Source organism: Paralichthys olivaceus, chromosome 8 (assembly GCF_024713975.1).
Source record: "Paralichthys olivaceus isolate ysfri-2021 chromosome 8, ASM2471397v2, whole genome shotgun sequence".
Lineage (NCBI taxonomy): Eukaryota > Metazoa > Chordata > Actinopteri > Pleuronectiformes > Paralichthyidae > Paralichthys > Paralichthys olivaceus.
In genome coordinates, this window is record NC_091100.1 from 6951832 (window position 1) to 6971858 (window position 20027).

General features: G+C 41.3%; 1 protein-coding gene across 6 annotated transcripts in view; it reads left to right on the forward strand.

Annotated features, from left to right (window-relative positions):
• Positions 1-20027, forward strand: part of lrba (LPS-responsive vesicle trafficking, beach and anchor containing) — a 173105-nt gene that overhangs the window by 21082 nt on the left and 131996 nt on the right. For all 6 annotated transcript variants that reach the window (XM_069529934.1, XM_069529936.1, XM_020101206.2 and 3 more), the window contains exons 3-21: positions 243-343; positions 1265-1360; positions 1743-1864; positions 2571-2697; positions 3544-3663; positions 4494-4640; positions 4910-5107; positions 6237-6370; positions 7138-7246; positions 7667-7819; positions 8454-8622; positions 8987-9066; positions 9383-9445; positions 10021-10118; positions 10461-10553; positions 11437-11545; positions 11910-11991; positions 13947-14070; positions 14195-14387. In XM_069529934.1, coding sequence (XP_069386035.1) covers positions 243-343; positions 1265-1360; positions 1743-1864; positions 2571-2697; positions 3544-3663; positions 4494-4640; positions 4910-5107; positions 6237-6370; positions 7138-7246; positions 7667-7819; positions 8454-8622; positions 8987-9066; positions 9383-9445; positions 10021-10118; positions 10461-10553; positions 11437-11545; positions 11910-11991; positions 13947-14070; positions 14195-14387 — 2318 coding nt within the window. The remainder of the gene's footprint in view (positions 1-242; positions 344-1264; positions 1361-1742; positions 1865-2570; positions 2698-3543; positions 3664-4493; positions 4641-4909; positions 5108-6236; positions 6371-7137; positions 7247-7666; positions 7820-8453; positions 8623-8986; positions 9067-9382; positions 9446-10020; positions 10119-10460; positions 10554-11436; positions 11546-11909; positions 11992-13946; positions 14071-14194; positions 14388-20027) is intronic.

Genomic DNA, 20027 nt, shown 5'->3' on the forward strand with positions numbered 1-20027 from the left:
ATACTTTCTGGTAGCTTCGGCATCACTGCAGTATTTTAGGTTATAGATTAAAATAATTATGTGGTTCCTTTTAGTAACACATGAATGCTAAAATCAGGTACTACCACATCTCTACAGTTTTTGTGCAAACTGCAGTTGCATCTTTTCACTTTGAGAGATTATTGTATTATTTTAAATTGTCTGTTAAACCCTGTATGTCTCTGTGTGTAATCCCCGCCCTCTGCTGTGTGTCTGTTTTGCAGACCTCCTCGTGGACATGTTGGGCGTGCTCGCCAGCTACAGCATCACAGTGAAAGAGCTGAAGCTTTTCTTCAGCAAGCTGCAGGGGCAGGAAGGCCAGTGGGTGAGTCAGAGTCATGCCACGGCGATCTGTCTTGGTCGTCTGGGACTTGCATGAGGAATGTGCGAGCAACACTTCAACTGCTGCCATCCCACACGACGAGATAAATCATGTGAAGCCAGAGTTCTACTCTAAAGCAGCACCACATTATTGATATTAGGTGGTTCCTGAGATTACACATTATTCAGCGTGTATTTACTTCCAACAGTCAAACAGCGTGAGCTAAAATAAAGGTATTTGCACAACGTGAAACGTGAAAACTCATGTTCCACTTGGGCTGAATGCAGCTGTAACAGAATAACCTCGCTGAACTCGAGATGTATGATGCGTCTAAAGAAGATAGGCTGCATCCAGGCAGAAGCAGTGGCACAGGAGGGGAGAGACAGACGAAGTGAAGAAGAGAGGGAGAGTTGCCCATTGATCACTGACACTAATCAAGTTGTCAAGGAAATAGGGCAGTTTGATTTGATGCTTCTAAATTTCACCTCACTCTCACACTTTCTTTTTAGCGAATCTTGCCACTGCTCCGCTTTTTCGTTTTTAGGGAAATAAAATGACGGGACGGAGTAAAAGTGACACAATATTGCTAATATGATAAATATAATTACCTCATTGAAAATTGTTTGAATATAAACAAAAATAGGAATTTTAACATTGATTCAGCTCCAATGATCAAATGTCTGTGTGTCAGAGCAACATATTTTAAATGCAGGATCCAATGCTTGTATAATGAGATCAATGAGTCAAATCTGCTCCGTAAATCTCTTTGGATGTCAAAGTCTAAGTCTGAGAGATAAATTTAGAACGATCTGAAACAGAGCCTGACTCGCTTTTATTCATTTGTGGCTTCAAGTGTGTGCTTGTTTTGACGTTAATATCACATCATCAGTTGCCTTATATGTTGTGTGTGTGTTTTTACCTCAGCCTCGTCATGCAGTGAAGCTTTTGTCAGTGCTGAAGTACATGGCTCAGAGAAACGGTCCTGACTCCTTCTTCAGCTTTCCAGGAAAGAATGCAGCTGTAAGTACAAAAACCACAACGTCCACCTCCACAGAGTTCCATTAAATCTTCAGATGATCTCTAAGCTGCTTTCCATTGAGCCAGACACTCACTGACCCACACCGGTTTTATCTCTTATTTTCACTCGGGCATTACAGCTCCTCAAATCTTGTCTACTTGTCGTTTTGCAGATGCATAATGTTCTAATTTAAACAACACACAAGCTTATATCAGGGATTGTTTAGGAGGATGGCACATAACAAATGCTATCGGTTGAAAGAGTAAAATACATATTTCAGGATGAGAGATGATCTTAGTTTGCTTCATATCTGTACCAATCAGCTAGTTCATTTGAATATTACATCATTTCAACTATATGTCTCATGTTGTTTCTGTCCCACAGGCCATAGCTCTGCCTCCCATCGCAAAATGGCCATACCAGAATGGGTTCACATTCCACACATGGCTCCGCATGGATCCTCTCAACAACATCAATGTAGACAAAGACAAGCCTTACCTCTACTGGTAGGTAACACAGGGACAGTGTGATTTGCTTCTTTCACCAGTGAACCTCAACCTCCTTTTTAGCAACTAACTCGTAAAGTTAGTGTTAACATGCTACGTATGAAATGCAGAGAGGAAGTAGATCATATTCCAGTTTAATAATTACAAAGGGTAGGGGAGGTGGTGTTGAAGAGTATTAACATCCCCACGACGATATATCTGAAATGTGTTTGAAGCCGTGCAGCATTAAGCATCACAGATGAAAAATGGTTGTACTTTGCCCTCCATCTTTCACTTTCCCCATCCTTTGCTTCCCCATTGGAGGAGCAAGTAAATCAAGCCTTCTGATCAACTTATCTTCAACCCAAAATTAATTTCTGTCAAAAATCTAATTTATACAACGGTGATCTGTTTGGGCTTCTGTGAAAATGATAGCCGAGCCTGGCAGCCAACGAGCTGCTTGAGAGAATCTGTAATAAAAGCTCGTCTTCAGCCCCATGCCCTTTTTAAAAAGAGATTAATTCACTAAATCACTTGGAGGAGCCCCGTCTCGCCGCGACACAGAGAAGGATGAGAAGAGTCTGTGAAGTTGAGAAATTATTGTTTGCCATGTTTTTCCTTTTGAGATGCTTTTTAAAGTGTTTATATGATGTATCGGACACCATAATCCATATTGGCCTTGAATGTTAAAGCTGTGTGTTTGTACCTTCCCTTCATTTCTTTTCAGTTTCCGCACCAGTAAAGGCCTAGGTTACTCTGCACACTTTGTGGGCGGCTGTTTGATAGTGACCTCATTAAAATCCAAGGGGAAAGGATTCCAGCACTGTGTAAAATACGACTTCAAACCACAGAAGGTACGAAAGGAACAAAAACAAAGCAGAGTACAAGCATTTATTCATTGTCACCAGAAGACAAATCCTGGACATGTCTCTGTAAATACACAACTGAAATCCTATGTATGCACACACACACGCACGCATGCATGCACGCACACACAGTCAGACACAGACACCCACGTGCACACACAATAAATCCAGACCTTGCTCTAAGAAAGAACCGTCACTTCTCACCTGACTCTGGGGAAAAGTAAAAGTAGACGGAGGAGGAATGAGGGCGATGGGAGATACTACTAATACTTTTAGTCCCTTCCAGGCGCACACACACACACAATCGCATACGCACACACACTCACGCATGCATACGCACGCACACACACACACACACACACACACACACACGCACACACATGCACACACACACACATGCACGCACACACATGCACGCACACACATGCACACACACACAGAAGATCATTACAGGCAGAGAGAGCCTTTGCCTGTGGAAAATTTGAAACTTGCTCCTTCCTCCCCTGGGCATGAAGGCACCAACCTACCTCAACAAACCTCACGAGGACAAAGAGAGCTCATTTTAGTTGAATTTTTTCACTCGATTTTTAATGCATTCTCTTCCATGTCCACAGGTAACCACACAATAACTCATTTCATGGTGGTAACAGTAGTCACCTATTTCACTGTTTGTAAGGCTGAGGAGAAAACTAGAATCCAGCATAGGCAGAACTGCAACTGATTTGTGAAACTTGATGGATTAAGGCTAATTGAGAAGCTTGTAATGAAACCTGAATCATTGTTCTTTGTGTGTGGTTGTAGCAGTTTGTGTGAGAATATGCTTCTTGTTTGCAGTGGTACATGGTGACTCTTGTTTACATCTACAACCGCTGGAAAAACAGTGAACTCAGCTGCTATGTGAACGGAGAACTGGCTTCCTTTGGAGACATCGCCTGGTTTGTCAACACCAGTGACGTGAGTATCATCAATTGGAAAACTTTGGTATTTCACAATAAGTGTCGGGCACCACATGTTTCTTATTGTACTGTTTGGTTTCCTTTTGTTTCTGTTACACAGTTTGGGTGGGTTCATCATGGGTTATCTACTTTCTTTTTATTATCAGATATATTATTTTAATCATGGTTGTTTGGATGTTTTTTTAAAAATCAGCCATAGTGTGTTAATCCAGGGTTTGTTGTAGTCTTTGTTGTCTGTTAATGAGCCCTGTCCCTATCAAAGAAATCAAAAGAAGAACATATGATCACATTTCTTTTTTAAAACCATACCTCCACAATGGGGTTAAAGCACAGGTTCTCTATACATATTCTATGCCTTCCTCACTCATAGACATGTATGTTTTTGCAGTTTGCTGTCACATGCCTGCACTTCTCACACTTCACCATATGAGCCCTCTCTCAGTCCTCAGGATTGCTTTCTGTCATGCTGAGATACGAGGTCCTTAAATCAAATTTTGTTCGGGGCTGCAAATGCCTCCACAGTGGTAACATAATCCTCTAGATGTGTCAGTATGTCAGAAATCTAATTAGCTTCTTGATTGAGACGTGGCCTCATCATTCTCAACACTTCTGCTTATGCCTCACTCCCCGTGATGCGAAGAAGATGGACCATTATCATGTTAGCTGCACTGCGCTCGTAGTTTGAGGCTGTGTTGCCATTTATAGCTGGTGTTAACATGAATGTGCCTTTTCCCTCTGTTCTTTCTTGCTATTTTTGGGCTTGTTTGTCCTTATTTTTTGTCTTTCTTCTGTCCTTCCCTCCTTCCTTCCACATCTCTCCTGCTGCAGACATTTGACAAGTGTTTCCTGGGATCGTCGGAGACGGCAGATGCCAACCGTGTGTTCTGTGGACAAATGGGGGCAGTTTACCTGTTTGGAGAGGCTCTCAGTGCTGCTCAGATCCTGGCCATCTACCAGCTGGGGCCAGGCTACCAGGTTGGAAAGCACAAAACCTGATATGTCTGCACAATATTATCATTTAATAAAAAATGCACACAATCAAATCAAACATGAATTATGGTTTAAATGTATTTTTTTGCAGTTGAAATACGGAATGGCTTTGATATTCTTTCCTGTATCTTTTTAATATGTTGTAACATGTAAAAGACATGAAGTGACATATTTTTTTTATTGTGGCAGAGAAGTGGCAAAGAAACAACTTCCACTTAATCTTCCTTTCTCCTCTTTCATATCCTTCTGCCTAGGGCACATTCAAATACAAGGCTGAGAGCGACCTGCTGTTTGCGGAGCATCATAAGACCTTACTGTACGACGGCAAGCTGTCCTCTAGTATTGCCTTCACATACAACCCTCGAGCCACAGATGCTCAGCTCTGCCTCGAGTCCTCCCCCAAGGACAACGCCTCCATTTTCGTCCATTCACCCCATGCACTCATGCTGCAGGTGAGATGCCTTCATCTGTTGTCATTGGTTTTAAATAATGTTGTCTTTGATTTTCACCTTTTTGTATTAATAAAGTTATTATTGAATATAACCCTTTGCTGATATTGCACTTAATAGCCAACCCCTTGGATTTGGTGTTGATATTGCTAAGCCACAATGCTGCACTAGCATTAAAGCAATCAATGCAGATTCATTCACCACCTGTAAGCCCGCTCGTTCCCTCCTGCTGGGCCATATGTGCCACTCTTTACTCTTTCTTTCTCGCTCTATGGTAATGAAAGTGGCCCAGTTGGCATCTTTTCATTTTAATAGCCTAACAAGGGCAGAGGTGCAAATGTGTTGAGCTTGCCAAACTCCTGCAGCTGTTGAGAAATGCCGTCCCAGTGCTCTAGTTGTGGAATTAGCTTTCTCTCATATCAAGATTTACTTTGGAGTTATATACACGGAAGAGGTGCAGTTTGCTTTATGCTGCTGAGACATACATGAGCTCACACCACAACAACACACAACGTTATTTCTACACTCACTCTGTGTTTTCTTTTCTCAAACTTTAATTGAGTTTTCTCTCATGCCCTCTCATCAAAGAGAATGCTTTGTTTCCTTTGTGAAAGAGGCTCCTGCTGCCGCACACACAAACACACCCTCACAAACACACAACCACACACACACAGAACATGTGAATGACTGTGACCTATATTTTCAACTTTGCTATACCCTCGTCAAAAATTCCAATCCTAGAACGGAAAAACTTTGGGGCACCCCGTGTCTGTCACAACACAAAATCACTGACACAAGTTTAAACACCAGAGGACCAGACACAAAATAACTATGGTCATTTATTCCTCATCTTCAGTATTCTTACTGACAGTCAGTGGCCAGAGGCATAATGTTTTTGCGTTGCACTTGGTGAATTGATTAGAATTGAATTGTTTCCACCCCCTCAAATATGTGCATTTCAAAACTGAATTCATTACTGAAGCAATGTTGCCAGTTTTGACTACATTATAATGGTCGTATGTTAAGGGACATACATTTTTAATTAATTCAATGCAGAGCACTCAGTGACTCATGTTCAGATACAGGTCATGCACATGTTAAACGTGACTACACGTGTGTTTGGGTTTTGTAGGATGTGAAGGCTGTGGTGACTCACTCAGTCCAGAGTGGCATCCACTCTATCGGAGGAGTGCAGGTCCTCTTCCCTCTGTTTGCACAGCTGGACTATCGCCAGCCTTCCAGCCATGAGCTGGACACCTCTGTCTGGTAAGCGGACATGCACGTACCTGCACATGCACGTTAAGAAATGTTTAGTTCTGCATTTTGTTTTGTGCATTTCTATTTTTTTGCTTAATAGATTGTATTGGATTATTATTATTATTATAATTATTATACTGTTCTATACTATATATACTAAAGAACTGAAAATTAAAGCATTTGAAGGTGCTGGAGACTCTATTTACTTTATTTTAAGATGATAACACACAGATCATTACAGTTAATCAGGCAAATCATTTGACATTTTACTGATCTAAAGTAAGCTATATTATGTTAAAAATAAAGTTCACAATATCAGTTCACTGTGGTTCTCAAACAATCCACACAACTCACCATTTGAAACATTTTCTGTGTCCCAACTTTCCGGTCCATCGCTGCAGGGTTGACAGACTGTGTCACAGTAATTTGTTTTTGCCGCATTTAAAGCTTCCACTGTCAAAACAGAGGCCCGCAGTTAGAGTTACAAAGTGGTTGGAAATTAAGTTTTTTATATTTTTGACTTAAAGCTGAGTGTGAAAGCTGTGAAGCCATCCAACTTCCAAAGTGCTGTGTTGTTGTATCTGCTGCCCTCAAGGTGATGCTAACTAGAATCTGTTCTCCCAGCACAATGGGGACACGACACCCTCATTCAGTCACAATTCATGTAGGATATGCCCTTCACAGTCAGGGCTTTGTCAGCAGCATACATAGATTATTGTCACTGTCTAACTCACAGTCTCCTTCTCTCTTTGTTTGTCTGTCTGTCTCTCTCACAGCTGCACTTTGCTATCCTTTGTCATGGAGCTCTTGAAGAACTCGGTGGCTATGCAAGAGCAGGTCCTGGCCTGCAAAGGCTTCCTTGTCATTGGCTACACTTTGGAGAAGGTGAGACAAACATCAGCTGACAAAGAAATACACAGGAGAGCCATCACTCTGTACCAGTGGCTGCACCCCTAATGAAACCAGCAGCAGTAATAAGGCTGATTCTCAATCTTGATTCTCAAAGTGCGACAGACACAAGCACAGACACACACCAACACTTAATATGAGACAGACTTTGTTTTTCCCTCAGCTGTATTTAGAGGTCACAGCTGGCTTTTGTGCTTGTTAGGCAGAAGAGGAGCGCCTCCTCATCTTTGTCTGCATGTGTCCTTTCCCTCCCCTCACTGTGTTGTACCTCATTCACTATTTGTTATTTTTCTGCCTTGACTCCTTTCACTGACACATCAATGTCTCCTTTTTGTCCACCACATATATTGTGACAATTTGTACCTCACAGACTCTCTGTCTCTGTCTGTGCCACAGTCTTCCAAGGTGCATGTGACGCGGCCCGTCCTGGACATCGTGCTGGCCTTTTCCAGATACCTTAGCAACTTGCAGAATGGCATCTTGCTGCTTAAGCAGCTGTGTGACCACATTCTGTTCAACCCTGTCATCTGGATCCATGCCCCTGCTAAGGTAACGGGAATAAAACACAGAGCAGCATATCAATCTACTGTTGGTTACATTTTTAACTAGAAGGGAACTTGGAATGTGTACACCTCACTAAAGGCTGATTGGCCACTTTATCACCATGTTGCATACACATGTCATAGATTTTCGCAGTCTACACATACCATACCCCAAAAAATGGCTTCACTCTCAACTCATAATGTTAAAGAAACAGAACTGCCCCATTATTTGAATCCATTCCAATAGTAAATGGGCTCTTTCTTGGCTCATGCCACACAATTCCATCAAGTTTCAAGAAAGTTGGCTCAGTGGTTTGTATATCATGCTAAAGGCAGCCACACATCATTCACCTCACATTTAGTGAATAGAAAAGTACTGATACAGACCTGCACAGTCACAATCACCTTCCTGTGAATATTTCACAGTTCAGTTCAGAGTTAAAGGTTATATCCCTTCCCTTCGTGACTCAGCCGCTATTAAAATGAGAATGACTTGTCTCCCAGCCTGACGGGCAAACAAGCCTCCAATTTCCTCCCAATGGAGCAGAAAGCTAGGACACACTAACACTGGATTATTCCCCTCAAACGATTAAGGGTGCGTGTCACTGTGTGTGTTTTCATGTGCACTGCTTCTTTTCCAGGTGCAACTGACCCTCTACACTTACCTGGCGACAGAGTTCATCAGCACAGTGACCATCTACAACGCCATTCGCAGGGTGGGCACGGTGCTGCAGGTCATGCACACATTGAAATATTACTACTGGGTCGTCAACCCACAGGACCGCAGCGGGGTCATCCCCAAAGGCCTTGGTGAGACGCACGCACGCACGCACACATACACATACATACACACACACACACACACACACACACGCACACGCACACACACACACACACACACACCATGCAAAACGATCCTGTTTGCACAGCAATGGCCCTGACTACTGATGTTCCTGCTCCTCCTCTTGCATTTCACTGGCATGTCAATCAATCAAGTACAATTCAAAGTGTTTCACACACATACTACGCTAATACTCACACGTCCAAGTACTTCAAATCAGGTGCAAATAAATATGTGAATGACTTTTTTTAATATAAAAGTTTTTATACCTTTGGGTCCTGCTCATTCTCTAGCCACTAACATCAGCCGTTGTTTGCTGTGTGGGTTTTTCAGATGGTCCGAGGCCAAACCAGAAGGAGATCCTGTCTTTGCGAGCTTTCTTGTTGTTGTTTGTCAAACAGCTCATAATGAAGGTGCGTCCCACAATGCCAAACAAAAAGACCTGCAATAAAAATTCTTCCAAATTAATTTCTGTTTTCCCTTTATATAGAGCAACATAAAAACTGGATTTATGAATAAGATTTTTATGTTTGGATGTGAGAATAGATATTACCTGTGGTTCTGATTTGATTTGAAAACGTTGTTAGATTAATTTACTGTTTAAGTTTCTTAGGCGGTTGTAGTTTCTCCGCTCTCAAAGCAAGTGTGATAGCTTTTACCTCATGTGGTCGGCCTGTAGTTCATATACTGGAGTGATCAAATGATAAAATCTGAGTGATTATATTTCAGGATCATGGAGTCAAAGACGACGAGCTACAGAGTATCCTCAACTACCTCCTTACCATGCATGAGGTAGGTTGTCACTCAGTTATTCATGCAGCCGGTACCTCACCACCAGGTGGCGTCATAACACAACTGTACTGCACAGTGTCTTTCCACCATCTGATGTGCAGAGAACGAGCAAACAACTCCTGCTGCTAAAGGCAGAACTACTGTTCCTTGTTATTTTTCTCCACGTCTGCCAGTTCAGTGTCCTGGTTGAAGTGGTTTTGTTTACAGTGGAGTGATGCATGAGAAATGAATCAGTCACATCAGTCAGTAACACAGTGGGGTGATTACAACACCGGCTGAAAAAAGGCAATAACACGTAGCAGCCTTTCATTTTATAGAACCCCTACTGTGATTCTGATGCTCATTACTGCTGCTACTACCAGCAGTCGAGAGAGCAGGAAGATAAACATCAAAAAGAAACTGTACTTATCTTTCTTTCTATCTTTTACTTGACATGTTCAGTTTACTATGAATTCCTCATCACATAAGCTCTCCTCTTGAGAGCTGACTCACTTCAGCTTCAGTAGATATGATAATTGTCCCACTGCTCTCCATGAATACCTCAGTCACCTCAACTCTTCCTGTCTGTGCCACAGGATGATAATATCATGGATGTGCTGCAGTTGTTGGTGGCTCTGATGTCTGAACATCCAGGGTCGATGGTCCAGGCCTTCGACCAGCGCAATGGGATTCGGTAATGATCACTAATTGTCTTATCTGCAATTGCACTTGTTTATTAGTCAGTATATAGAATAAAATGGTCACAGTTGGAACTTATTGTTTAGATTCCTGTAGTTTTTGTCTCAGTCACTCTAGATGTGTGTATTAGGTTGTAGATTTTTGGTATTTAATTTAATAAGTCATCAAATTCTGTTTTAAACAATAAATATGTTTGTGAAATTTAAATTGTGCAATTGATACTACTACATAATCTCTAATCTCATGCTACGAAGAAGTGTGATAAGTGTTCATGTAAACTCATCTTTTATTTTAAAAAAGTGGATTTAATTGAATTCCAATGCGCTTTTTTCCACAGGGTGGTTTACAAACTTCTGGCCTCAAAAAGTGAAGGAATTCGAGTGCAGGCACTCAAAGTGATGGGCTACTTTCTGAAACACTTGCCACCAAAGTAAGTACAATGTCAAAGTTAAAATCCTGACTTAATCACTATTGATCCAGATTGTACGTTAAGTTATAGTTTATATTTCTCTTTACTTTAGTGTGTGTCAGAAATGTAAATTATATGTTAAAGTACACATTTTAATTGGACCAAATGGATAAATAAGTAATAAATAAATAAAACAACTTAAAATAAAGCCAATGTGCTATAGATTTTTTTTATTTATAGTTATATTTATTAGTTATAATAGAACAACTGTAAAATATTGTAGCTTACAGAGGAATCTGATCAGACATTTTAATTTCAACCCTTTACTCTTTTAGCTGGAAGCCTCAACGTCAAAACATCTTAAAAATGCTTTAATTATGATGCACTGAACCAAACCTTCCTCTATGTTTATTTATTTGGTATTGCAAGGTTTCCATTAGATTTGTGCTTATCACCACCAATTAAAGTGTGTGTGCACCCTATCAGTGTTTCAGAAGTTCTTAAGACTCTTATCCATGTGAGATAGAATATGTCTGGACTCTATCTGCTTTATTTCTTTGTTTTAGTCACAATGCTAACATTTGAAGTGATCCATGATGAGAGATGAAGGTGACAAAGAAACTCCTCTTACTTAGTCAGCAGGGATCCTCTTTTTTCATTTCCTCCATGTCACATGACAGCTGGAGCGCGTCTGATTTATACACCTACAGATTTCAACTGCAGCAGATATTTGTCTCATCAGAAACTCCAGATTTCGCTTTTTTCACTCTAGGAAAATGCGAAATTTTCAATGATATTATAGCCATTTAAAAAATACTGCTTTATTTTCTGAACGATGGTCTGGACAATACCGATGTTTACTGACTGACATTTGACCCCCCCCCCCCCCTAATGTCTCGATCAGGAGGAAATCTGAGGTCATGCTGAGTCACGGCCTCTTCTCACTGCTCACTGAGCGGCTGATGCTGCACTGCGGCCAGTTCAGCATGACGACCTACAACGTTCTCTTCGAGGTCAGTACTCAGCCCACGTTCACTCTCCAGACCTCCAACAAGAAAACAAACACACGTACTAATCTGCGTTCAACTACATGCTAATATTTTTACATGTGCATCTGACTCACAAAACTACTATATTTGTGTTTTACGAGCTAAACTCTGTCAAATCTTTCTACTTGCATGAAAATTGAATTAAAAAAACCCAAAACAATAAATTGTACGGTTGATCACCTTCAGATATTTGATATGACAATTATTCAGAAATATACTACACAACTGTGAAACATAGCTGTGTGTATCTGTAGTGGGTTTGTTTCCCTGTTATTGCAAAGCCCCGGTAGATATTTATGACTTGAGTCCCCTCTCTGTCCCGTGGTAGATCCTTACAGAGCAGATCTGCACTCAAGTGATCCATAAACAGCATCCGGACCCCGACTCCACTGTGAAGATTCTCAACCCACGTAAGTGCCTCCTCTGCGCCACACAACTCCCCTAAATCATCCCCCTGTAGCGTACCCTCTGCATACCTACTGCTCCATACTGCACCGGAGCATATTCCCCACGGAAGAGTGCGATCTCTATATACAGTCAAACAAATGAAAGACATAAATTCTGCAGCCAGAGGGTATTTTCATACAAGGGAACTTAAGCATGGGGATGGTGCAATAGCTTTGTGTGATAAATATACACACATCTGCTGGTTTTATTGGAGGCTGGTATCTGTCAGGAATCATTTACATACAAAGGGAATTATAAATAGAATAAAATCATGAAAGGATGTACTTAATGTGTGAGAAATTCTGTGTTGGTGTATGTATTTAATTCATTTTATTATTTCATCAAACAATTAAACTGCATTTAAGTTAGTTTAGAGTTTATTTTTTATGTTTTTGTTTGTGGGGTAAATAAATAAATATTTATTACTGCAAAACAAAAGTAAAATGAAACGTCATATTTATTTTCTGTATTTTATGATTTGAACATTTTGCATGGATCATAACTTATAATAATAGCTTTAAATAACATTGATTTAATGTAAAATACTCTGCATATGTACTTAATTACAATACACTCACACACAAACAGTATATATATTTGTATTTATTTTTTCCACCTCTGCATCATTACTAGTTGAAAGTGCACTGAGACTGAAGTCCTGGCTCAGATCAGTGCTCCCATCAGATATTTTCAGGCTGTTACTTACCTGCTATTTCACGTCAGCTCACAAAATGTTTTTATACGGTGAAATCTTAAGTATCCATTTCAGCCGAGAGAAAGAAAACATCCCTCTCTCTCTTTTAAACTGCTGCTTCCACACATTGAAATGTGCACAGCTTTTATCAGTTAGAAATCCAAGCACTTGGTATAATCACAACCAAGGTTTACTTCCAACCAGCCTTAATCTGACAAGGTCCTGCTGTAGTCACACATTGATTATCTTAAGCCTTTATTGTGTTAAAAACTCTCCTGCCCAACCATCCTCGACAGGCGGTATATATCACCCAAACCTTGTATAGGTTTGTACATGTGAGCACAGTCTGTGGAACACAGAGCGGTGGTCTGTTTCTCCTTTGCCGTGCATTCTCTTGATTTAATCTGCGACAAACTCCCAAAATGGCCCCCTGATTGCAGTCTTTAGTAACGTCAGAGCCAATCAAACAAACCGAGGAAGTACAGTTTCCCTCAAATTAACTCAAGGGAAGGGAACCAAGAGCAAATGGAAAAAAGAAGGGAATACGCCATCCCTCCATCCTCATTCCCGGTACATGCTGGGGTAATTTTCTGGCGGTAAAGGTTCAGCGACTTATAATTTGAGTGACTAAGGCGTAGAAACAACACAACCGTCTGCGGGGGCAAGGGGGCAGAGGTTAGCACCGAGTTTCTGAAGAGACAAGTGAAATCCAAGCCTCGCCGTCTCCCTGCCCAACGCAAATGGACACTGACATTGTCTAGATAATTCATCTAAACAGTCAGTCTCTTTGGTTTAACCGAAGCCAAGCCTTCCAGAAGGGCCTGCGACTCTGGCTCTCTCGTTTGAAACAATACCAGAACCATTACAGCATAATAAAGATCAATGGGCCAGACTTTTTCTATTCCTCCTCCGCTCTGTTTTTCTGAACAGACTTTCAGGTGTGCACAGTTGGGAGTTCACAATTATTTGCACATGTTGAGACCATTGTATGATTTAGCTGTTGATTGGCGCAAGTTTTATCTCCAAGCAAGTTTTGTTTCCAAACTCCAACTTTTTCTTTTATTATATCCCTTGAAAATACAACTTCCTGTCATTTATCATATTAGTAAATGGACAACGCAGGCGTACACCCGAACACATAAAGAGGTTTCTGGATATTTATGTGCATTTTTTTTTTATCTCTACTCTTGAATGAAATGGATTTGTTTCTTTTGATATTTATAGAGATTCTAAAGGTAATAGCTGCTCTGTTGAAGAACTGTCCTCCGTCTCCTGAGAGCATGGAGGTGCGCCGGCTCTTTCTGTCAGACATGATCAAACTGTTCAATAACAGCCGAGAGAACCGCAGGTACGAATTCAACCGCTCCGCAGGAAAAGAAACTACATCTTACACACACACTACTCCGCACAGTGTTAACATGCTGGAGGGATTCACACAGCACCTTCTCAGAGCCGTGCACGTTTTGTTTCAGGAGCCTGCTGCAGTGCTCGGTGTGGCAGGAGTGGATGCTCTCCCTGTGCTTCATCAACCCTCGAAACATCGAGGAGCAGAAAATAACGGAGATGGTGTACGCCATCTTCCGCATCCTGCTTTACCACGCCATCAAATATGAGTGGGGTGGCTGGCGCGTCTGGGTGGACACCCTGTCCATCACCCACTCCAAGGTCAGCGCACTCATTAAATCCATGCACGCTGCACACACACGCTCACACACACACACTCAAGTTAGACGCAGCTTTGTTTATCTTCCTCTGTGGATCTTCTTCTATCTCCTCATCTGTTTCATTCGTTCCGTTTCTGTTTTTCTTCATTTTTGGATCACACACTCTTAATCTCTCCTTTCGTCAGTCTAAACAATTCACCGCATCACTGTAATCGTAACCCCCCTCATCTCGTTTCCAACCAAACAGACAGCAGTGTTCAGTCAAAGCCATCAGCTCTGTCACCCGTATGTTTAGTTTGCATCTGACATAATGCAATTCATCACATGAGAAATTAGAGAGCATTATCCTCAGTCTAGTGTAGCCTGGTAACTGAACCGTGCCTCTCCGTGCCCATCAGATTAAGCTTATGGAAGCTTTACAGTGATTATAATGTAAAAGCTAGTTGCAGTATAAACCAGAGGGAATGAATCCACCAGCCTCTCCACTCTTTATTTATGTATAGAGTATCTTTCTTTCACATAGCACAGATAAAAATAAACTTCTGGCACTTCTTATTTCCAAAAGTGGAATTCAAAATGCTGCTTTAGAAATTAAGTGTTGATATCGTATTACCGTTCTCTGTTCCAAAGCAGTGAAGTAATTGAGGTTGGTGTCAGATTGTGGTCTGGGGGGTTTTTAAGCCTGGCAGATTGAAGGTTGAGTTAAAGAAGTGCTGGTGATATGAGACCGCTTTGCTGTGGCGTGGCGTGCTGTGAGTGCTGGCGTCCAGTAGGGGGCACAGGAAGACTGCAGGGGGGAGAGAATGATATGAAGCCAACAGTTTGCCCAATGGTGTGTTCGTGTGTGTGCATGTGTGTGCGTGTGTGTGCTGCTGAATGCTCTGAACTCCCAGCGTCTCCCAGCAAAGTACTAAGTTCCCGTAGTAGCGTGAATGAAATGCACGTATGAATGTCTAAGGAACGTTTCTGTCCTGTCAGTTAAGGGCAGTAGTTGATGTGAGATGAGGGCGTAACAAGAACAATTTACTTTGAAAACGTAACAGCAGAGGTCTGCAAGCTTTTCTGTGTTTTATTACATCATTGTTGATTTATTTCAAATTCACATTCCTTTATCCAATTTAAAATGGATTTGATCAGAAATGTACCTTTGCTCTTGGATATTTTTGTTGGACAGTGATGATAAAAATGTTGCAACAGTGACAGAGTTATGACATTTCGCCTGTTTTTGAATAACATCTGATATAGGAATTAGGTTTTCCTTGGTGTTTTGTGCTGGTTTCACCTGTGCAGTGTCTCATTTTGCATCATAGCAGTGTGTCTAGTAGGTGTCGTGCAGAAAGTGTTTATTCTTCCCTCCACACGACAGCCTGTAATTGCCTCTTTTCCTATAATTGCACAAGATTAATGCTGTTTCTTCTCAGCTCTCGTAACGATACCCAGCACCCGCCTCACAACAGAATTTCACATGTACACTGTGTGTGAATAAACCCATGCACTTCTAAGATGCGAGACACACACACAGGGCAGGGACCTTGCCTTTGAATCGGATAGTAGCACTGGGTGCTAGCCACCAAGATACATGCATCTGCTATAAAAAAGCTAAAGAAACTCAATTGCAATTTTATTGTCCCGTTTGATAGATTTCCTGCCACCTTTGTAGCACCGAAGCTGTTTGTCACTGTTGCTCTCTCCTCCCACTGCTGCAGGGCTGTGTGTGTGCGCGTGTGTGTGTCTGTGCATGTGTGTGCATGTGTGTGTGTGTGTTCGTGTTCGTGTGAATGTGAGTTACCAGGCACATTTTCCTTGTTTGCCCTCCTTTTTCTCTTGGGCTCTGGTAAGCCCTTCTCTCCGATCCCATTGAATATTCATCGGAACCGTGCAAGAACAATCAGAGAAACAGGGCCTCATAAATACAACCAGCCCACTGGGAGCCTCTTGATAAGTGCATATATGCAATCACAAATACATACACACTCTTCACCCTCAGAGACTGTGATTTACTTTCCCTTGTGTCAAAAATGGTAAAACTTTGGCATGTGTAGAGATAATGAGCCTAATGCTGAATCCATGTTTTCACCCCTTTGCCAGGCGAGATTTACAAGTTACACATTTTTCTCATTAACACTAAATCTATGTGCTGCTGTTTTCATTAACACATTATTGCTTTTTGTATCTTATATTTTTTTGTCATTGTATTGCATTGAGGGTTTTGTTGACGGCACATGCCCAAAACTCATGAAAGAGCAACACGAGCAACTGTACCGACTGTCTTTACTTACACTTCTTGTTATTTGAAGACTAGGATGGAGGATTAGGACCATATTCTGAGATTCTGAGAATAAATTGAAATGAACGGAAATAAAAAAAATGTTTTTACCAGATAATTAACAAGGAGAACCTGTTATTCTTCTAGATCAAAAATCTGGAACTAATCTCACTGTTTCTTGAGAAAATACGAAACATCTTAGAATATCACACAGATATTAAATCCATTACCAAACCTTTTCTCCCCTTGATGTTCCATCTCTAAATTTACACTTCACCTAAAATTATGACTTTATTCAATTTTGTTCCTCCCCTTTCAGTGGCCCTTATATTCTGTTGCATTAAACTGAAGGAACATATGAACCCTATTCTTTTTTAATTTTTATACAGTCAGACTAATCTGTAGGTAAAATGTGTGTTTTAGTTTTACTGTGAACTGTAGAGGAGCTTTATTTGATTTCTTCCCTTTTATTTACATTGTTTTTTTTGTTTTGAGGTCAACTGTCACAGCAAAGAAACCATGGAAGAAAAAGCACCTTGGGTTGTGTGTGTTGTTAGTGTTTATGTAAGTGTGTGTTTGTACGTGTGCCGTACCCTTCTATGTCATTCATGTTCAAGTTATTGTATCTGCATATGCATCGCTCTAAATAGACAGATGTTCCTGCAGGTGGGCATGCTGACACGACAGCCCCCCCACCAACAACCCTCACACCCACCCAAGGTGCCCCTCGTCCATCTCTGCACACAAATCAGTCTGAGAACAAGGAGATCTCCTAAAGGGAAGAGAGATCGGGGCGTGAAGGTCCCTCCGTCCTTCAGACTCCCACTGTCGGCTAACTTCATTATAGCTGTCAGACATTTTTACCACAAAGATAAATATGAGTTGAAATGAGCCGACAGATCTTTGACAAAATATAATATACACTAAGGTATTGAAAATAAGCTGCTAATTTTCACAATTACAGTTTGGAAGAATGAAGTTTAGTGTATCAGTTCAGCCTTATTCACTTCGTGATGGAATGCCAAACATAAGAGTTAAATGTTTTGACTGAACAGTCTTTGCCTCATGGGGTTATTGAGATATAACACACAGGACTCAAGCTGTTGTTCTTGGCAAAGAGTTTCAGGTGGATGCATTGACAAGTGGACAAAGAAGGGAAAAAGTGAAGACATGGAAAAGCCAATGCTAGATAAAAGCCATGCATCAAGTGTTGTCCATGCTGTCGAGTAGGAAGCAGTGCACGAGTGTTAGCATCTATGTATTTAATCTTTTATCTTGTAAATATTAAAATCTCCTAGGGAAATGTGTTCATCAGACAACAGGTATTCCATAATTCTTGGATGCGAGCTTGCCCTCCTGCAGCTACGATAGAAGTGACAAATACAGTTAATACTAAATAATGTGTGTGACTGGATCAGGCGAACCAGAGAAAACAAAGTAGGAAAAACATTTTAACCAGGAGTAAGAAAGGAAGATTTTGTAAACGAGAGCAGAAACCGCACAGCCAGCACAACAGTTACAGATGACATTGATTTTGGAGGAGGAATTGCATTTAGCTAATCGGATTAGAGCCATGCTGCCCTCCCCATTCCCCCCTTTGTTTTGTGGTCGCTCGCTATCGATTAATCTAAATGTGGACTCCCATGCTGCCACTGTGGGGTCTCCCCAAGATCAACGCTTCGCCACCCTGACCTCACCTTGCAGGTCGTGGTGTGTCTGCTTATTCTGGATCAGTCTGTTCGAACTTGGAGGAAATGGAAGTTCTGCTTTAGTCAGATTTGTCTTGTTACTTTTGCCGAGGATGTTAAGTTTCACCACTGTCAAGTTTGTTGTTTGTAAACAAGATTACGCAAAAACAGCTGAACACATTTCCACACAGCTGAGTAGAAAGATGTGATGTAGGTCAGGGAGGAACCCACTGAATTTTAGTGTGGATCCAGATCAGGGGGCGGATCACTTTATTTTTTAGGATTATATTTTTTTCCCCACCTTTTTCTCAGGCAATATTTCATGGATCTTGATTTTAAAAATATCCCCATATTTAGGGGCCAGATTTATTAGTGTGTGAAATTTGGTGCAGTTTTATTGAATAAAATTTTTTCTTTAGGGCGCTTTACTAAGGTGCATTCTAGTTTTGGAAGTGTAATCCTTGGTATTTATTGACCGCAGGAAAGTTGAGGGTTTATATTTTGATTTTTGTCTTTTTGTGAAATACTACAGACTATAAAAAATATTCTGGGAAATGAACAAGCAGAGATTTTCCCTCTTCAAGTGCTGCACTGTCTTTGTTTATCATCGTGTGTCCCATTTCCAAAGAACTTCAGATCTCTTGTATGATCTGTCCGTGGCGTGCTCAGCTAATACCATGTTACCTGTCACATTAGAAAAGCCCACCATGTTTTTGTACATTACCATAACATATTCCCATATACCCCACTGAAGCCAGGCCGGGTTATGGAGTGGAATGAAATTAGATTAGATCAGCACTGATGTCTTAGCCACCCAAGGCAGTTTCTATATATTGCAGCAAGGCTAACCACTTTTTTTCTTTTAAAAAACCACAGAGACATATTCTACCTCTGTCTAATGGTAACTGGATCTGTTGCAGAGCCGCATTTAAGGCCAACATACATCATCTTAATGTACAGACTGCATCCTGAATCTATGACGTTATGCATCGCGCTGCTCTCCCGCATAATTTCCACAGCGTTGCACTTTGAATGCGGCCTTTTAATTGCTAAAAATGCTAAATGTCAAATTAAGCTCAAACTAATGGGGTAGAAGGTCTCTCAGTGTGATCACTGGGAGAGAGGGAGGAAGAGAGAAGGAGGAGACGGACTGCTGGTGCATTTAGAACAGGCTGTGCACTCAGAAAACAGCTATGGATTACCAATCACTGCACCCCACTACAGAAGATTAATGAGCACCCGTGTAGCAGGCTAATTTAGAACAATAACGCCTAATTAATTACAAATAATCAGCTTCTTTCACTCCCTTCCCTTTCTTCCTCTCTCAATGACTCACTTTCTTTTTCTTCCCCCTTTGCTATTTCTTATCCTTTTTTTTTTTCCTTCTTCCATTTGATCCCTGACTTTCTCGTTTTCTTTGTTTCTCTCTCTCCTTCTGTCCAAATAGCTTCAGGTGAAAAAGCAGCAAAGTGGGTCTAGTCTTCCACCCCCCCACTCCACTTCACTCCCCCCCCAACCCATCCCTGACTTTCGGTCCTCCGAGCCCAGTGATTAATGCAGGGTCTTAAATTAGGCGTGGGAGGATTTGCCGATGCCGGACACGCACTCAGCACAGCGAGCAGACACACACTAATAGTATCTGCTGCTAATCTATGACTGCTTACATGGATGGGCTCTTCCTCAAATG